At 42.5% G+C, this 19,337-nt stretch overlaps 1 protein-coding gene across 13 annotated transcripts in view; it reads right to left on the reverse strand.

The window, feature by feature from the left end:
* Positions 1-1,801: 1,801 nt before the first annotated feature.
* Positions 1,802-19,337, reverse strand: part of pax2a (paired box 2a) — a 34,322-nt gene continuing 16,786 nt past the window's right edge. For 5 of the 13 annotated variants that reach the window (XM_071480501.1, XM_071480508.1, XM_071480500.1 and 2 more), the window contains 5 exons: positions 15,985-16,160; positions 13,820-13,940; positions 6,442-6,543; positions 4,885-4,971; positions 1,802-4,691 (listed from right to left, as the gene is read on the reverse strand). In XM_071480501.1, the coding sequence (XP_071336602.1) occupies positions 4,570-4,691; positions 4,885-4,971; positions 6,442-6,543; positions 13,820-13,940; positions 15,985-16,160 (608 nt within the window). In that variant the 3' untranslated portion in view covers positions 1,802-4,569. Of the gene's footprint in view, positions 4,711-4,884; positions 4,972-6,441; positions 6,544-7,580; positions 7,986-13,819; positions 13,941-15,984; positions 16,161-19,337 lie in introns of those variants that run through there. The other 8 variants (XM_071480511.1, XM_071480506.1, XM_071480510.1 and 5 more) reach the window with 2 other exon arrangements.

Raw genomic sequence — 19,337 nt, forward strand, 5'->3', positions numbered from 1 at the left:
AAATGTAATATTAAAATTTTAGATTGTTAATATTAATGCATCAATTCAAGTAGCATGTTACTGTTGTAGGTGTCCAGGTGCACTTGGTTTTACAAGTGGTTCCTCGTCTTAAGGGTCACAAGATAAATGTGGAAGAAAAGCTGGGAAAGAAGAGAAAAAACAAAGTTCTGCTACACAAATTTTAATTCTTTTTTTTTCCTCCAGTCTTCTTCCTCCAGTGCTTTTTGTTAAATAAATGCAGATAATTTGACCAATTTGGGTCTTCAACAGTTATTTAAACAAAACAATCCAAGTGTTGTATTTTATGAGCTTGTCAAATGATTTTTAATGGAATCAATCTGCAAAGTAACAAATAACTACAGCTGTCAGATAAATGTAAAAAGTAGAATATTTCCTGAGTTGAAGTACAAAGTAGCATACAAAGGAAATATACCGCTAGTACTGGTATTTTAGTAAGGAAGTACAAATACCACAAAATAAATTGCACTTGAGTTCAGTACTGGAGTAAATGTATGTTGTTTTCCACCAATGCTGTCAACCATCAGTGGTCAGGGTTATCGAAATATAGACATACAGATAATCAATGCAACATGTTTAAGTCTGAATAAAACTTTAAATTTGCAAAGACTTGCGTCAGACTGTGTCCAGCCACCAGCTCTTTAAAATGGGCTTATTCTGCTGTATATATTACCAATGACAGACATGAATCATGCCAAAGAGGCCTAGCTGTAGGGCATCACCACGCCAAGTTGACAATGAGGGTGAAGTGTTTGAGTACATCTTGCACGAGGCCCATTGGCCCCCGTGGCAGGGCCTCTCCGTGCGGGGTTTGAGAAGCCCCGAGGATGACAGGTGCTTTTCGTAATGCCTAACTGATGAGAGCCAATCAGTGCGTCCCATTCTGCTGGTGTGTGTGTGTGTGTGTGTGTGCGTGTGTGTGTGTGTCTTCTCCTGTTGTTGTCATCTGGCCCGCTAAAGTAAAGATGAGCTTGACTGACAGATGCATCCGGGTTCACAGTTTATTGGTTTCTACGAGAGAGCCAGATATGCCAATTTAGACAGGGTAGTGACAAAAAAGTTCCCATCTAAATGGAATAATTTTACCACTGGGAATTCTCAGCTGGGAGAAGAGGGAGTGTTAGTGTGTATGTGTGGGTGTGTGTTTTTTTTTTATCTTTTAACAAGGCCTGAATGACAAACACATAGGACAGATAGGGGCTGACAGAAACAGCATCTTTTGATGCTTCACAGGGGATCCATGAAATAAACAATAGGCAGAGGAAGCAGAGAAATTGAATTACAACTGGATGGGTTTCAGAGCAGAGAGTCAGAGAGGAAGCGAGGCAGCAGCAGTGTGGTATAGCAGGATGAAACTGATGCATCATTAAATATACTGGAGTCAGAAGCCGGGGCAATGCTCTCCTGCCTTCCCAACTTCCCTTCTTATTTGTCTCACCCTTCTATTTTCTCTTTTTCCCTCTCTCTGTCCTGCACACACACATGCATTAACATAATGCAGTTGTTATTTTAACTGAACACTTCTTCCACTACTTTTAAAAGGAATCATAATGTATATCATTTCTGCAAACATCTGAATGCTCATTCACACAAACAATATGTTGTGCAGCTGTTGTGTCTTTCATATTTGAGAGCTGTAACCAATATGAATGCCTCCTGTGGTCCTGACTGTTCATAAAACCAAACGTCAATACCACCAGCAGCAGCAATGCTCACCAGAAACCTTGAACTCTGAATCATTTTCTTATGGGGTTAATAATGAGGGGGACGCCGAGTCAACGACTGACATATAAAAGAATTTATTTCTCATGTGCACAAAAAGAATTGGAACAGAACTGAAACTGAACAATGATTGAGGCCACAAGGCTTTCCGTATAGATTTTCATCAGAAATCCTTTTTATGTCCATGACACATCTCCTGTATCATCTTTACAACAGCAGAAGACCCATTCCCTCAGAGGTGCTCCGCTTCCTAAAGCAATGACTTCGCCTGAATGACGTGGCTTGCACTCTGTGCCAGCGTTTCATCTTCAGATATGTCCAGCTACATGTAGACAGAAATAGGCAAATCCCATGTGCAATTTGTAGAGGAGAGGCTCTCCTGAAGAGCAGGAACGCAGTCTGTTTCTCTGTTTTCTGGGGCCCTCAGCGATGACAGTTAACCCTGGTACCAGAGGATGTAGTTGCTTGTGTACAATTAAAGTAAACTTCATCTTGGATGCCTTGCGTTAAAAAGTTGTATTGGTAGCAGGGGTTGAGAGGTCGGAAGGAGTGAGAGAAGGAATCGAGTGGAGAGAGGGAGGAGAAATGGGTGACCGGGAATAAGCGTGGATGTGTTTCTATACATGGAGGCACAGATGACTGTAATTTGGATTAACATAATGATCACGACATCTACTCACAGCAAACAGGACAATATCTTTGATTGTTGCCAAGGACTTCAGTTTGATCGCGTCTTGATTTAAGGGAATTTGTGGAAGAAAAGTGAGAAACTAGAGAGAAACCATTTCACACTGAAGGTCTTTTGAACGTCTTAACTTTTATGCTGTTTTTCACTGGGTTTTACTTGTTCGGAGCCCAACAACAAAAGATGATACAGAAAGCCATTTAACTCATTGCATAGTGACATAAAACATCATCATGACAATATCATGAAAATAAAATAAAATGACAAAGACAGCCTATGTGATGTTAGCATCTGAAACCTGCTACTGTCTCAGCCACAGGTTATATAGTAGTTGTGCATTTCCTCAGAGCACAACATTACATTAAGACACAAATGTAATGCATGTTTTTTTTTTCAGTCTGTATATCTACAAAGGGAGCCAGTACATTAGTATGATACTGCGATGGTGTGTGTGATATTATTTACAGAGAAGAATTGTCTTCACATTATTCACAAATCATTCTACAAAGCAGCAACTGTTGCAAACTGTTGGAATATTGAGTCACTGAATTTCACCGTTTTCATTACAGTCATATGCATCATGATGTTCGCCTGCTGAGAAGTCACGACATACATGTTCAGTGTTGACTACGCATTTAAAAGATAATACTGCTTTACTTATGCATACATATACTGTAAATAAAATATTAAATATCAAACTAAGTCTTTGGCAAATGTAGTTAAAAGTACATTCACAAAATATTTTCCAAAAAGCAAACTGAATCAGTGTTTCCTTTCAGTCCCTATGGAGAGTTGAACGTAACTCAAGGAGGGTGGTGGACGTGTGTTTGTAAAGGCAATTAATTTCATTGAACAGGCATGAATTTAAGTTGAAAAAACAGGTTTGTAAGGCAATTGTTGAAGCTAATTTACAGTCGGTTCGCTCAACTGCGTACAGCTTTCTAAACTGTGTAGGCATCTAGTGGTATGACTAAATAGCTGAATGAAGTATAACCCAGGAGAATTGGAAGGATTTGTTCATGTAGCCAAAGAGCTATGGCTTACAATATCTTCAGAAACGTGAATGCATCGCTTTCACTCTGTAAAAGATGTTCACACAAAAACATGTCTGTCTGTCTGTCTGCTTTGTGTTTTTACAGCAAAAACATAACATATTTGAAACTTATGCTTCACCATGGTAAGCTAATTAAGCTTAATCTTATGTGAATGTACCAAATAAATCAAATAAGCTGAGGTTATAGTGCAAAAAAAGAGCGAAGGACGATCATGCATGGACATGAATGTGACTGGAAAATGAGGGAAATGTGACAACTATTCTGAAAAATCTTTGATACCTTTTTTTTTTTTTTTACATTAAAAAATAGTGACAGAAAAAAATAATTTAAAGTATTCAAAATTCTGGTAAGACCATTTTGAGTTTATGGTCACCGCATTTGTAATACTTTGAAAACTGATTTACATTTTTTACATCTGATTGATTGCCACAGGGAGCGTGATGTTGCCATTGGTCCATACAGGGTGAGTAAACGTTGTAGGACATGCTGTCTTTATCTGATAACTTAGGTGGAAAAATGGGAGCAGAAGATGTAGTCAAAGCACCAGAGTAAAGCCCGCCCTACAATGTGGGGCCAGGATCTCATTAAGTGTCAGAGGGGCCCCACAACACTGGTTCAAGTCGCTGCATCATTAAGCTATGGGACCATTGTCATCTCCCCTGGACTTCTCTCTTTACAGCAGAAAAATACTGCAGTTCTTGACGTAAAGGAATGTGAGGATCCATGAATAAAATAACAACAACAACAAGAGCAACAAAGAAACAAAAATAAAAACCCACAACATTTTTTCCACATGGTATTCTTCACACTGTTTTTCTTCAATTTATATTTTATAATATATATATTTATATAATCTCTTAAAGTCAATCTTGAAATGTTCAGGCCTGTGAGAGAGTGAGGGCATGATGGGTGAGTTCTGAACGCCCATTGGGCCACTTTTAGCCCAAAGTGTGTTAACGCTGGAGCTGGGCTAGATGCACCGGCGTCAACCTTTGTTGATCCTTCCTCCACATCACAAAACATCACGGGGGTGGGGGGGGGGGGTTTCCTTTAGGATTCCACCTCGCTTCCCTTTGACCTCAGTGTTTCTCAGACGGGGGCAATATGGAGGCCAAAGCCCTGGCCCTGCAGTTTGAGCTGGTTTCCATGGTAACTAGTGGCGGTCGTAGGCAGTGGCAGCAGTGGGAGGTGCGGAGCCACGGGATGCGGCACTATAATAATAAGGGGAACCTGAAAGTTAACAGAAGAACGAGCCGTTGGAAACCATGAGGTCAAACTTCACGTAAGACACTTGTTTAAAGCCCCAAAGACAGAGAATACATGGAGCCATTTTTGAATACGACTTTAATTTATGTCAGATCAAAGTTCATTAATGTTTTTATTATATAAGACAAAGTCACTTACTTAGTAATGCTGGATTGCTGAACCGCCATGCTTCATTGTAAGTGGTGTACTGTGGATGAGAGTAAGGGTTCCCAGAAAAGTCCCCTCCTAGAGAACAAATCAATAAAAACAATCATTAGCAAAGAGCTAACAAACTGAAATGAGTGACAATATTAATTAGTAAAAAAAGGCCTTTTCACCAATTTGCATTACAGTACTTGTCACACATAAATGTTTTTGAAGCATATGTGTCCCAGCTGCTTGTATAGCTTGTTTCCACAGTCCCTACAGGTGAATTGATTGTTTTGTGAATCCTCTGTTAGTCTTTAGGATTTCCTCTATTCTTTCCTTAAGTGAGGACTTCAGCGCTTTCCCCCCCGCTGCTTTTAAGTGATGATGCCTCGCTTCAAAACTCCCTAATAGGTTCTCTGAGACTCTCTTTCTCTCTTTGTCCTCCAGTGCAGGTCGCGCTGGAAAGGACGGGAGGCTGTGGGGATGTCAGAGAGCGATGCTGTGGGTCCACAGGTTTCTTTCTTTTATGAGACTATAAAGGCTGGGTTTTATATGAAGCTGCTGAAAAATGGCCTTTGCTTTAACAGTGTTTGGGGCCAGTCACTAAATCTTGGTCATTCGCCACCAGATTTAAAAAAAAAAAAAAAAAGAAAATGCCAGGATTAAGAAGGCATTTGTGTTTGTGTGCTGGTATGTATTTTTGAGTGAGTATATCCAGTGGCATATAATCCAGTAAAGCAAAACTAATTTTCTTAATTTGATTTGAAATATCATCTTTTACCTCCATGTTTATCTTGCACACTAAGCTCACTTGTAAATACTGCACGCCTGCTTTGATTATCGAGTGAAAGGTACATGTCTTGGAGCAATAAAGGGAATTGTGTTTTCAGTTGTTTGGAGGAGAGATCTACACGCACTGGCAGCTATAGCATCCTCACTGCTGGTCGTGTAACTGGAGCTCATCCCTGAGAGAGATAGTGATTTAAATATTTACAGGCCCTCCACGCCTCTGTGTTTTGACCCTTAACTGTTTGCTGTGAACCTGAACTGCAGGTTAAGTAGAGGGGAAAGAGATACGCTCTGCAGCCCTGAGTGTCCGGGGAGGCGAGGAGAGGAGCAAAAGCAGTGTTTATCGACGGAGCTGGTGAGAGTGCGCTGTGTGGACACGGCGAGGGTAATGAGCGCTGGGAGCTGGAGTGTAACTGAGAGGAACTGTCCTATCTCACGGCCACTGATTGTGGTGATCGCCTATCGAGTTCATCTAATGTCCTCATCCGCAGATGCTAACCACACACTAAGCGCAGTCTAACAAAGCTATAACAAGCTCTCTTCAATCCTGCGAGTCTAGTGCAATGATTTAAACTTTCTTCACTATCCCAGTAGTGACTGGGAGTTAGTGTATGTTTTTAGTAAAAATGTGTACTGTTAAAGAAAAGCATTACATGACAGAAGAGCATTACTACCTGTTTAGCTTAAGGTGACCTCAAGTTGTTTAAACAAGATCAACTGTGGGGGACTATCTGGTGAAATTAATAGCATCATAAAAAAGGGAACAGTGTCACCTACCAGGAACCATTCCAGCGAGTGTGGAGGTGGGGTAGCTGCCTTGTCCTGTGGGGGGGACATGCGGCGGGTAGCCAGGTAAGGTGGTACTGGCCATGTCTCGACCTGCAGGCACAAAGGAGGAAAACAGTTACAAGGATGGTCGAACACACAAAAGCACTTTGGTTAAGGAAGAAATATTTTGATTTAAATGTCAATAAAGTTTCCACATTTCATCTTGTGGTCGAAGTCATTGCGGACTTTTTGTAACCATAATCTTTCCTTAACCTAAATGTGACCATAAAAAAGTTTAATGGTCCTCAGTTATGCTATGAGCAGATATTGTCCTGTGAGTGTGGATACTGTAGGAAAACAAATGAGATATGTTGTCAGTGAACATTTTATTGATAAGCTCAGCATCATTTCCATATGTAAACTTAATTTATAGGAGACAGGGTTGATAATTTAGTCTGTCATTGTAGTAATTGGATCATTTTTTCCATACACTTGTTTTGAGCGGGGGTAATTTCTCCTCTGGACCCTGAACCCTATTTTGTAAACAAGACATTATATTTTCTGAAGTTACATGTTGGCCATGCATTTTCTGAAGTGCTTATCCTCTCTGGGGTTGAAGGGGTCTGAGGCCTATCCCTGCAGTGGGTGAGAGCCTGGGTGCACCCTGGACAGGTCACCAGTCTGTCACTCAAATCACAATCAAAAGGAAAGTTAAAGTTTCAGTTATTTTTATGAAATTGTCTGCAACTGCTGCACCATTAATGTACCACTGTCTGACAGGAGCATCAGGCCAGTGAGAGCTCTCTCTGCTCTCTGCTCCACATTCAGCTCTGTAATTAACAGTGACAGCACCGGGCCTGTCTGGATGAAGGGGCACACAGGACAGGGAGTTATGGGTTCCAAAGTAGGCCCCAGCATCAGCCCTACATCTCTGCCTCTGTGTCCCCCCAGTCCCCTCCCCTCCCCACTTTTGGCCTGGCCTGGCCCCCCAGACCTCGGGCCAGTCACGAGGCTGGAAGGACCTGGAGGTCTATTGTTAACCCAAGAGATGAGCAAGGGGTCAGAGCTGGAGAAAAGCAGGGTGAAAAGGGGGAGAGAGCAGTCGCTGTTAATGAGGGGCAGTCAGTTTTGCTCCTGTATACACAAGAGTAAAGCCACAAAGCATGATGGGATTGATGGCTTTTCAACATGAATTTTATTTGCTGTGTATTTTTAGAATTGCTAAATTATATAAACACAGAGTTAAATTAATTAAATAAATAAATAAAAAAAAACAGAACAGCGTGAGCTTGGTTGAATGTTGATCTTGGTACAAGGCCTTATGGGTAAAATTGTACCTGCTATAAAGGGCTGGCTGGCATACTGGCTGTGGCAGGGGCCGTGGGCATGGGCAGGGTAGCTGGGAGTAGAGGCATCTACAGAGAGGCTGGACTGGTGGGGCAAGATGTCAGCTAGAGCAGAGTCCCCAACAGAGGAGGGGGTGAAGGGGGCAAAGGATGCCTCATGGGGCTCCCGCTTTACACACATGGAAGGTGGATATGATGAGTGAGAGTCTGCCAGGCAGAAACAAAAGAAAAGGAAAAAAACTAGATATAATGTAGACACACTGTACATACATACATTCACTTCAGTCACTCAGATGTATGGTGGGATGGATGTTGTATAGCTTTCTAAATGTCAAAAAACATAAACGGTAAACCACAGTACAGAGGGAAAAACAAATCAGATCTGTCACAGCAGACGTTTTTAGATTTGTCATGTACATAGCCAGAGGGCGATAAATCAAACACAGAGAGGGTCCCAATCCTTAGCAGGTTTGTGGTATGAATTAAAGGAAGCCCAAAAGATGAGGAACACCACAAGGAGTCCACTTGCTAGCCTACTGTACATTAACTTCCTGTCTTTTACCAACTCAAGACCAGACACATGGATTCATATGAATTCTGAGCAGATAACAGTCTTTAGCAGTTGATTTGTTCATTTACATAGCTTATAATAATAATCTCATATGCATCCAGCAGTAATTCATTCCGCTAAGTGGAAACATACACCAGTGAAATGTTGCAACACCACATCGCGCCTGATCAATCAAGCTCAAATGCGTAAAAAATTTCCCCAAGGTTTTGGGTAAACAAACAACATAATCTCACGGCTGCTTTCTCACAACAAAATCACTCCCACAAATAACCAAACAATCGGCCTGCAGACAGTTCAAAACTCTACACTTTGATCTAATTTGGCTGATGAGTCTTGGCATCTTTCATTTCACCGGCTCTGCCTCTCGAACCTATGTAAATCAATGTGAGCTCTGTCTCCGGCCTTTCCACGTCTGCTGCAGAGCCTGCACTGTTCGCTGGGGCCTTTAGGGAGAGATGGCTCTTTCCCGACACCATGATAGCCTCATTAGCTGCTTCCCCCATCATTGTTGTTTTACAACAGGACTGTGTGTTGCAATTCCTCATTAAGATAAGGGCTGTTCTATGCAAGGGGGAAGCAACCCTGTTTAGCCCTATGAACCTAATTCCAGGGAATCAGGCAATGTAACTGTCTGCTTTCCCATAGAAATCTGTTGCAGGTTCTCCAAATCTCTTTCTCTCTCTTTGTCTTTGTGACAGCTGTAGCTGCTGATTTAGACAGAGGTACTGTAATTACACTGAATACCCTCATCTCATTTAGACAAATACCATTGTTATCGCAGAAACGACAAAATGTACAATGCATATTTCTGACTTATGATCAAATCATTAAAAAGAATAGTTGCCATGAATCCCTGGCGTGAACAGAAATATTATAATGAGTGGGCTTTGCATTTAATTGGGTGGACCATAAATTTGTCACATGCACTGTACAAATATATGTATGTCATAAATTTTATTGGAGACAGTGTCTGTATATGGGAATGATTGCAAACGGCTCAGTTCTGCTATTCAGTTAATTATAGCGAAAGTATTTAAAGTTAAAACAGCTTTCAAAAGCCCAGTCGACTTCAGAAAAAAGCAGGCATTCATTAATACAAGACAATACAGCAGTGTTAGTTGTAAGTGGTTGGCCTCTGTCAGAAACACCATAAAAGCACAATATTCAACATACACCTAGATCAGTTCATAGCAAACCTAAACCATTTAGAAGGAATTTCACAGCCAACCAAGAGGCCACATTGGAGGACAACCTTCCAGCAGCCATACATGCTAAAAAAGATTTGGAAACCAATGGTAAAAAGACATAAATACCCTAAAAGTCCTGACCTTAATAGACCTTAATCAAATCATTGTCACAGTTTTGAAAAGTGGAACATGTGTCTATCACCTCAGAGTGAACCTTGCTCACACAGCTACAGAATATCAGGGTGACAATGGGCCACCTAACTTCTAGGACATGAATCTGAACTTGGATGATACTAAGGGCACCAAACATGAAGCTCAGGCTGAGCCTGTTTACACTCTATCTGAGACTTCCTGCATACTACTGTAGGCTTCTGTTTTCTCAGCGCTTGAGCAACCGTTGTCAAACAGACAGGGGTTACGATGCAACAACAGCTGATACAAACGCTGCGTTCAAGACCACTGAACTCTGAAACTAATCAGACATGGTGTTGCTTATTGTCCTGGAGACGAGGCAGAGCCTGGGTAAAGGGAGCCTGTCAAATCACAGGCCTTGATGATGGAGATGGAAGATAAACTCAGGGTCCTTGGGGACTCTTCTACCCAGCAAACACATCTCTGAGAGAGTGGAGACGCTATAGAGTTCTCCAACATCTGTCTCTGCTTCACCATTGATACCACGTCTACAGACCCCATCAACCATAGAAATGGACTGTTAAGGACCTACAACAGTCCTCAGAGTGATGTGTCCGGATATAGCTGCAACAGCCTTCTCTCAAGTGAGCAATTCATTTTTAAGCGTACACCAAGGAACTTTGGTGCGCAAACCATTTACTGGCAAAACTCTTGTTTCCAAAGGCTGACGTTCAATCTGCAGAGAACTTTTCACTCCGTCTGTATGTTGAAAATCACAGCAAAACAAGACAAGTCTACAGAGAACTGAATGTTAAATTCACCTCAACAGGGCCACAGTCATGTTTGCTTCAAGTACAGCCAGTTAAACCTCTGCCTTTGCTTTCCTGCATTGTAGAGGTGGTAATTTATAACCACTTACACGAGAAAGGGACAAAAGCATGATTGTCAAAGGCTGCATCCAATTGTGAGTGAGTAAAGAATATTTGTGGGGCCAAATAGCTTGAATTCCCCCATCCACATGTTTAAAGTAATTCATTATCAAATGTGTGCTCAAAGGTTAGTCTTGCTATTGTGGGGGGTTGATATAAACATTAATTTCCGAGCTCAGGGCTGGGGGTGTTAAGTGAGCTGAGACAAGCCGTTTGTCACCAGGCCACACACCAGGCACCGCAGGTTAGGTGGCTGCTTGTTGTTTGCCACCCAGCAGAGAGTAGCTGGTGATGCCAAGTCGTAAAATAGGCTCAGAGTGTGGTGTACATTTGAGCTTAGATTAATTTCAATACAAATGTTATTTTTTTTCACCTGCACGCTCTCGTCTGTAGTTTCGTCATTTTTCACTCAAAGGGAGAAAGAGAAATAGATAGGTGAGAAAGACAGATAGATATGAAGACAGATGGAAAGGCACTGGATCTTCACATCTGCTAGAGGTGTAGTAGGTCAGAGGGGTGCCCATTTACACTCAGCCTCCCTACAGGCTCTGGTGAGAGTGATTATCGAGCACAGCCTGCACAGAGACCACTAAACTCTCATTGGGCATAACCCTATTTAACTACGGATAAGTAGTACTATATTATACTAAATATAAAGCATGTTTCAAGACTAGAGTGGTTAGAATACACAGGATCTGCAGGCTACTGTGTGTTGCTCTCTCTGTTCAGTTATTAACAGACAACTGTGCAGACATACAAATGCTGGACCAAAGCCAGAGTCCAGGGGTGAATCATGACATGTTTGGACGCACTAAAGAGTTCACAGTGTTCACCTGCTAGATACAGACACACAAGTACAACAGCTTTTCAACGGCTTGTGTACACTCAAACGACGTGCTCCATTTACTTCTGATCCAGTCAAATATGTTCTATTTTAAGGTAAGAGGCGAATATGTGATGGCGCTCAATTTGGCTTAATCTACAATGAGGTTAATTTGAACATTGAAAATCTAGCCCTCCTTCCTAGGTAACCATGTCTTTCACACATTAGGGTAAACAGGGGACACAAAAGAGGGCCGACATTGCTTTCGCTAGCGCCCTTGGAATGCAAAGCTGAGCACTTCATTAATCATTCATCTTTAATAGATTATGCAAATTTCAGGACATAAAAATCAACAAGATCAATAACTGCATGAATTTTAATTGGGAGCAGAAAACATTTAAAGAATGAATATAATCTCGTCGCGCCATCCAGTATGAGAGCATAATTTATTGATAATTGGATCTCAGCCTAAGTGAAGAAGGCAATTTAGCATTTTTTCAGCATTGGCATACATTCCTATTTACAGGGTTTGCTAATGGCAGAAAAAATAATATTATACACTAACAACCTACAACCAATCAAATGCTTCATGCATTACTTTGCATAGTCGTGAAAATTAAGTAATAAAAGTTTACTGGATATTACTTCTGAGTTTAATTTGGAGCTCAGAATACTCAGACACTCTTTTTAATGGCTGTACAAAGTATGTTGTCATATTCCGCTTAAAGTTTTGTTAGTTTTCCTCCTCATTATGCAATCTTTAGCCCTCCCATGTATCGCTTTAGGAGGCCCCAGGCCCCCAGGTGGCTTGGAGGCCACCTGCTATGAGTGTGCTCCCCAGAGCGAGACCGCTTTCATAGGAGTAGCCCAGCATAAAAGACAAAAACACACCTTTCTTCTCCTGAGGCCCAACTTTCTGGGGCAGATTTACCTCCCACATATTCAGGAATAAAAAAAGGGTCTTTCTTTTCCCATAGCTCTGTGCCTGGGTCCAGGGCTGGACTATAGGGATCATTTGAGAAGGGCCACTGCAGTTTTCAATCATGCTGTCCTCCTCTTTACTTACTCTCTCTCCCTCTCCCTCTCTCTCTCTCTCTCTTTCACACACACACACACACACACACACACACACACACACATACAGACACACCACAGTAGACTCATTGACTTTGATGCCCACTGCATAATTATGGGCGTTTTATTAAAAGGCTGGCATATTATTCTCCAGTCAGTGTGGCCATCAGTAAACCTAACCTCTCCTGGGAAAGCGCCTCAGCAGCCACAATGAAACAATATTTCAATTAACCAGGCGGCCATCTACCTCGACAGCAGAGCAAAAGAAGCCAGTGTGCAATACAGGGTGGGTTAGTGTGGGTTATATGATACAGATAGTTAATACTACACGATATTCAATACACTGCATCTGCCATTACCTGTTGGCTCTCGGTGGAAGTTGCTCTTGAAAACAGCAGCCACTTCTTAAGTTGGAAAAAAAACTGTAATTTCAGTGTTTCTTTAACTGCCTGTGCCTGATCTGTATCTGGGTCTCTCTCTCTCTCTCTCTCTCTCTCTCTCTCTCTCTCTCTCCCTCACTCTCTCCACAGCATGAGGCAGCCAGCCAGCCACGGTACCATTCCAGCCGCTGTCAATCAACAGGCTATCATAGCCTTTGATGACAACGTCGTGTCGCGGCGAGAACAGCAGCTGTCTCTTATGAGAAGTGCTCCCAGTCAATCTGTTAGCAGGCCAATCCAGGCTAACACAATAGCCAGTTAGGAGCAGCGTGTGAAAGGCCTGTAGGATTTAATGGGCTCAGATGATATATCACCTCGCTCTGGAAATAAACACACAGAGTGCCTCAAAAAAAAAAAAAAAAAAAAAGTGGTGCCATGAATGAGCTTTTTCATTTGGTGATAAGGATTTTATATATTGCTGGAAAGATGTGCACGCCACCAGGAAGTGACAGTCAAAACTCTGATGAGTCCATAATGATGCAATATCTTCTATAAGTGGTAGCTTATTGTGATATTTTTTTTCCAATACTCAGTCCACTCAGTTGACCAATTTTGAGAAAATAATAATAATAAAAAAGATTTATTCTAAATTTATGGAGTTTTATTTTTTTTAATACTTTCATCCCTGAGAATATTACGCACAATGAAAAAATCTAAAAGAAATGATCCATATTATTTGTTAATATATTGTAGGTATATTATTAGTAAATGCTAGTAAATGCTTCTTCTGATCATTAAATTTGACTTAACTTTTTGACTTTTTTTTTTTTTTACACTGTGTTTGTGTTCTGAACACTGAGTCCTGTAAGCTCGACTAGATGTCTCCGACCAGCTGCAGAGATGTGTGTTCTTTTAGGGATCAATGTAGCGTGAGTCAGATTGTACCTGTCACAACAGAGTAGCTCTGGGAGACACTGGAGGCGAGGTCGGAGCTGGCGCTGGTGGAGAGGCTCGGCTTCACGTCTTCCAGGCCAGCGTTCAGGGATGGGAGAGAGTACTCATTCGCCTGTGGATGAATATGCAACAAATGCGAAAATACGTCAGCGGAGAGATGCACCTGTGAACAGAAATTCATAGTCTATATATGAAATGATTTCACATTCCACCATACTGTGCCATGATCTGGTTAATATCACTGCTCTGCTACATGCAAGCCCTCTTTGGGTTACAGATTTGCGGCAGATCTCCGGAGTTTGAAGTAACGATATGTGAGATATGTCAGAAGATAACCCCCTGGTGTATCTGAGGAAGCTGTCTGTGATCCTCTCACTGTGTTTTCTTCTGAATATTTCCTGTGAACAACACCACCCCCTCTCAACCCGTCCCGTCCCCGCTCCCTGTGCTTTACCAAGACCCATGATGTATGCATGCATTAGGGCTTGTCTGAGGAGAAGGCAGAAAGGGAGAGTGGGATGAGAGAGGGATTGGGAGAGGAGTGAAAGGACGGGGTGTCAGCTGGCTCTTTGTGCTCCACTGCAGTCATCCCTGTGACCAGTCAAGGGAGGAGACATTCAGGGCTTTGTTACAGGAGAGACATGTGGTGTGTGTGTGTGTGTGTTTTTTTAAAGGCGAGTACAACCTCAAAATCAACCTTTTTGCTTTGCCGCCAGGATGAACACATAAAACTGGGTTAATAAAATGATAAAATAATGAATATTGTTGTGTGCCTTTCATACTTTTATGAGTCATTTTTTAAACTTCATATTAAAACATACTGTACAGCTGCAGCCGTCTTCCATGTTTCCAATTTCTCAGTGAAAAAAATGCAGTAGTCTACTGTGCTGCACAAGAAAACTTCATGTGAGGCTCAACTACCAACCAGTCTCTTTAGTATTTATTCACTTTAATCTCAGATTAAGACTATGCTAGCATCTGTGATGAATCCTGTTTGTTAATGAGATGACACTTCCTGACCTGACTCTTTAAAAGGATAAGTGTGTCTGCGCACATTTGTGTCTGCGAGTGTTTGTATCTGCGTGTGTGCATCTGTTTGTCTCAATGGGACGGGGTCCCACAGGGGCAAGCTGGTGACCCCAGTCTTGTCTGCCTCTATACCAGATAAACTCTAATTGTCTGCTTACAACTGTTCCCTGGCACTAGGCTGGATGTTCCTCTCTATTCCGCTGGGCCTCAGCAGCACAAGAGCCATTTTGTCATGCAGATGGGCTGTGGGCAGGGCTGGGCAGGGCTGGGCGGAGGGCGAGTGGCAAGCACAGAGGGGCCTGAATGACCTGACCACATGGCTGCCAGAAGTGTGGGAGGGATGAGGCCTATTCAGCCTGGCCTCTTCAAAATGGCTTTTTAATGCCCTGACGCAGACACCAGACAAGCCCCTAATAGCCTAATATCCCACCTTTTCACCAGTTTAAGAAAAGGAGGGGGTGTTGGAAACAGGAAGAAAAAAGGAGGTGCACAGAAAGAGTGGAAAGCGGCCTGATTAATATTACATTAAATTAAAACTGATTTTTCTGGACCATTCCGACGCCGTTTTTCTCTCCCCTCCTCCACCTTCCTCTCGCCTTTCTAATACCTTCTCCTCCACTCTTTGTTATTGCAAGTCATTTCCAATTCGTTTTGGTATTGATCTTGCCGTAGAAATCACTTTGGTAATTAGCTGCATTAGGGGCTGTATAGCAGGCTGAGGGGCTGTCCCTCTGATTTATCGCCGCTGTAATTCCCCGCGATCGCGCAGAGATGAAAATGAACTCAATTAGGGCACAGCTAAGGCTGCATGGGCACCCACATAGAGTTCCAATGGAAAAATTAATAGTCTCGTGTTGTTTAACAGTTTAATGAATGTAAATAAAGGTTATCCGCTCTAATAGGCTGTAGGCTTGTAGGTTGCTGTGAGCGAGAAGTTGAGCAGAGCTTTTTTGTCACCAGTGTCAGAATATCTACCAGTTTATTCACTATATAATGTTAGAAATCAGTGTAAATTATTTTACTGCTGGCTACTACAACATAGGGACAGACAGGAAGCTACAAAAGAAGCTAGGATGTGAGTGTGGGGCTGAAAATGTCAGCGTTAGAAAGAAATCTGTCCGGCCAACCTGTTCAGGCTTGATGTGTTCTGAAGTGGGGAAGACATCAGGATAAGAAGGACGTTCAAACACACGGTCCAGGGCCTCCAGCTGCTGCTGGGTGAAGGCGTCTGCTCGCAGATGCTTCCTTAAACTCTCCACGCTGCCCTGAGAGTCGCTGCCAGGGCCTGAACCATCGGAGCCATCTAGAGAAAGAAGGAGAGGAGGAATGTAAGGAGGAAGGAGGAAGGGAGGGCAACAACATTCTGCATCAGGGCATGGCTTGTCTTTTTCTCTTGACATGATCCTAGCAGGCTAGCAATGTGAGATAAGCATGAGGAGAACGTTCCTGAGCTCAACGGGTGTGAGAGTGATGGCATGAGGAGCAGTATTAAATTCAGGGAGACCCACCAGCATGTCTGCCTTTTATCTCCCTCTCTGTTTTTCTCTCTTCCTCTCACACACATACGCCCCCCCCCCCCCCCCCCCCCACCTCTCCTCACGGCCACCATCAGCACGGTCATCATGTGATAGGTCTATGGTAATTGATGGATTACCTTCAGTGCAAATATAAACTTGTAAGGGAGAGCGTGTGTTTCAGGAGGAGAAAGTAGGGCTGGCGATTACATACAGAGCCTCTCATTCTGCCAGCGGGAAATGGAGAGCCATTATTTAACTGTACTATTTCCTCCTGAACATATTACCCTTCCCTCTCTCTGTCTCTCTTTCTCTCTCTCCATCCCCCACATATTGCCTGTCTTCTGGAAAACAGAATGGAGTGGGGACGGCACTCAGGGCCGAATGAGGACGGGGCGTCGAGGGCAAGCGTATGCATTTCCTCTCTCGGTCACACTCTATATAAACAAATGAGCCTATGCTTCCCTCGTTCTCCTGATCTCTGACCCTATCAACTCTGCTAGGGGAGCCCACTGCCGCTGCTACAGCTCCCCCTCTGCTCACTCATCAAGTCCTGAACACTGAAAGAAAAAAAAAAAAAAAAAAGCAGCTAAAACCTCCAGCCAGCATCCCAGGAACCTCTACTCCACCGCTTCCCTCCCGCCACCCTCCCTTTCCTCCCTATACCCCACCGCCAACAGCGGATGAGGGCTTCAGCTCCCGTACAAATCTGTCATTCTAAATTTGCAGCAGATTATGTTCTCTCCTGGGCGAGCCAGCGGTGATATATGATATGCAAGGCCGCTATTGATTGCCTGATCCGCCAGCAGAGGAGGGAGGCGAAATGAACTTGGAATGAACATCATGCCTCAACTCATTGTGCGTATAATACTCTACTTAATCCCACATTTTTCTGTGCTATGGAATTCAATTGATCAATCATGTTCCACTGATGGTACCATTTCAGGGGCGTTATTGCCATTCTGCTCGGCTGCTTGACCTTTTTTCAATGGCTGAGGCCAGAGGATGAACCCGACTCGCACCAAGAAATAGATCCACGGAGAGAATGGAATAGGGAACTGCAATTGGGTATGAGTGTGTGTGTGTGTGTGTGTGTAGAGAGGAAGGTGTGTGTTGGTGGGTTAGTATATGTGAGTTTCACCACTAAAATATATTGACTTTAGCTTTGTGTAACATTTATGAGGGAATCAGTTTTTTTTCTCCAACCACATGTGTTTTTCCTTCCATCGGTATTTTAGCACAGGCTTTTTTTTTTTTTAATACAGCTCCTTTGGGTGAAGGGCTGGTGGTTGGTGGTGGAGCAGCATTAGTGTTGCTGTATGAAACTCAATTGTTGTCCGTGGTACAGGAGAAAATGGAGTCATTAATTACCTTGTATCAGCTGGTCTGAGAAAAGAGGCAAGCTCGATCAATAGCAAGTGTTTGTCATTCACGATGGAGGATGTATGCTTATACTCAGCACCCCCTCACACACTTAATCCGGCTTTTTGAACTGGCAGCAAAAGGACATAGATTCCCATCACAGGATACTTTTTTGTGCCCTTTCTGTTATCTAAACATAATCAAAAGCCTCATTACCAAAAGTAAAAAACACAATTTTGGAACCTGCAAATTGGCTGACTCAAAATAAACATGGACTAAATCTATATTAGCAACACTGGGATGTTGTTAAAGGTTTGTTTACACCAGTGATGTTTTAAAAACTAGAGTGAAACAGGCCTAAATTTTTAATCATGTTCCTTTCAGAAATGCACATTTTCATTTCTAACACTTCAGTTATCCATGTGAATATATTTCTAATTTATGTGGCCCAAAAAATTACTGATTTGGCCGTTAAAAAGAAATAATAGTAAATCGTTTATTTTCAGAATTTGCCATTAGAGGTTCATGTTTGACATATATCATAAGAGAGCTGCAATAAATCAGATTCATCCTTTGACAGTCAGCGTGTCAAGTGGAGTGTGAAACCCGACTGTCAGATGTGTGTGTGTGTGTGTGTGTGTCTCATTGACTGGCTTTTTTCATTTTCACACTGTTTCTTCTACCCCTTTGGGTGTCTCAGCAGGTATTCTCTTATCACTCCCACAGCACCAGCTGACTGCATCTCTTTGTTTTAACACCAAAGTGTGAGGAGATAAACCGAGATAAAAACAAGACTCTCCAACGGTGACATTCACACATCATCCCTAAAGCAAAGGACGTTCTGGTAATTGCTCTCTTTGATCAGCTTGAGGAGCCTCATTGTGTCTAGAAGTTATATATTTCATCATGATGTATTCAAACATTTAAGGTGGACTATGCGGCTTGGTACCAACTCAAAGCAACAAAGAGAAACTCAACCGGTGGACATAAAACTGCAGCTGGTCCTCTTGTTTAACAATACTGTGATAAAAGAATGTAAAAGTCGCTGTACGCCTTCAGAAAACTAATACTCACACTTTCAGCCATATGTACACACATACAAACACCACACACACACACACACACACACACACACACATTTATATATATAAGGAGAGAGTTAACCAATGACAATAGCTGCTGTGACACAGACTACATTGGTATCAAAAGCTGTTCTGTCTTGCTTTGTCTCTAAGGGGGATGTTAACGTCCTGTGTTGGCATGGTGGCACTTTATGTCCTTCTTTCATCTCCCCTGTTCCTGTGATAAGATAACTCAGAAGAGAGTGGAGGTGGGGGCTTGTTTGAAAGGCAAATGAATTCCTACACACTGCCTGGCTCGCTCCGTAAATCAATGACAACGGGGTTTCCTAGATCAGAGGCTGTGAGTCGACCGCTTACTCATTCGTCCTCTGCCGATAGGTGAAATGATGCTATCGCAAATTGTGGATCATTTGTTGATGTTTTTAAAAATGCAGTTGAGCTTGAAAAAGAGAGAGAGAGAGAGAGAGAGAAAGAGAGAGAGAGAGAGCACAAACAAACTGGTATACCCAGAGGGTGAACACT

This window comes from Trachinotus anak, unplaced genomic scaffold (assembly GCF_046630095.1).
Source record: "Trachinotus anak isolate AG129_WGS33_773 ecotype Australia unplaced genomic scaffold, CSIRO_AGI_Tana_v1 ptg000007l, whole genome shotgun sequence".
Classification (NCBI taxonomy): Eukaryota; Metazoa; Chordata; class Actinopteri; order Carangiformes; family Carangidae; genus Trachinotus; species Trachinotus anak.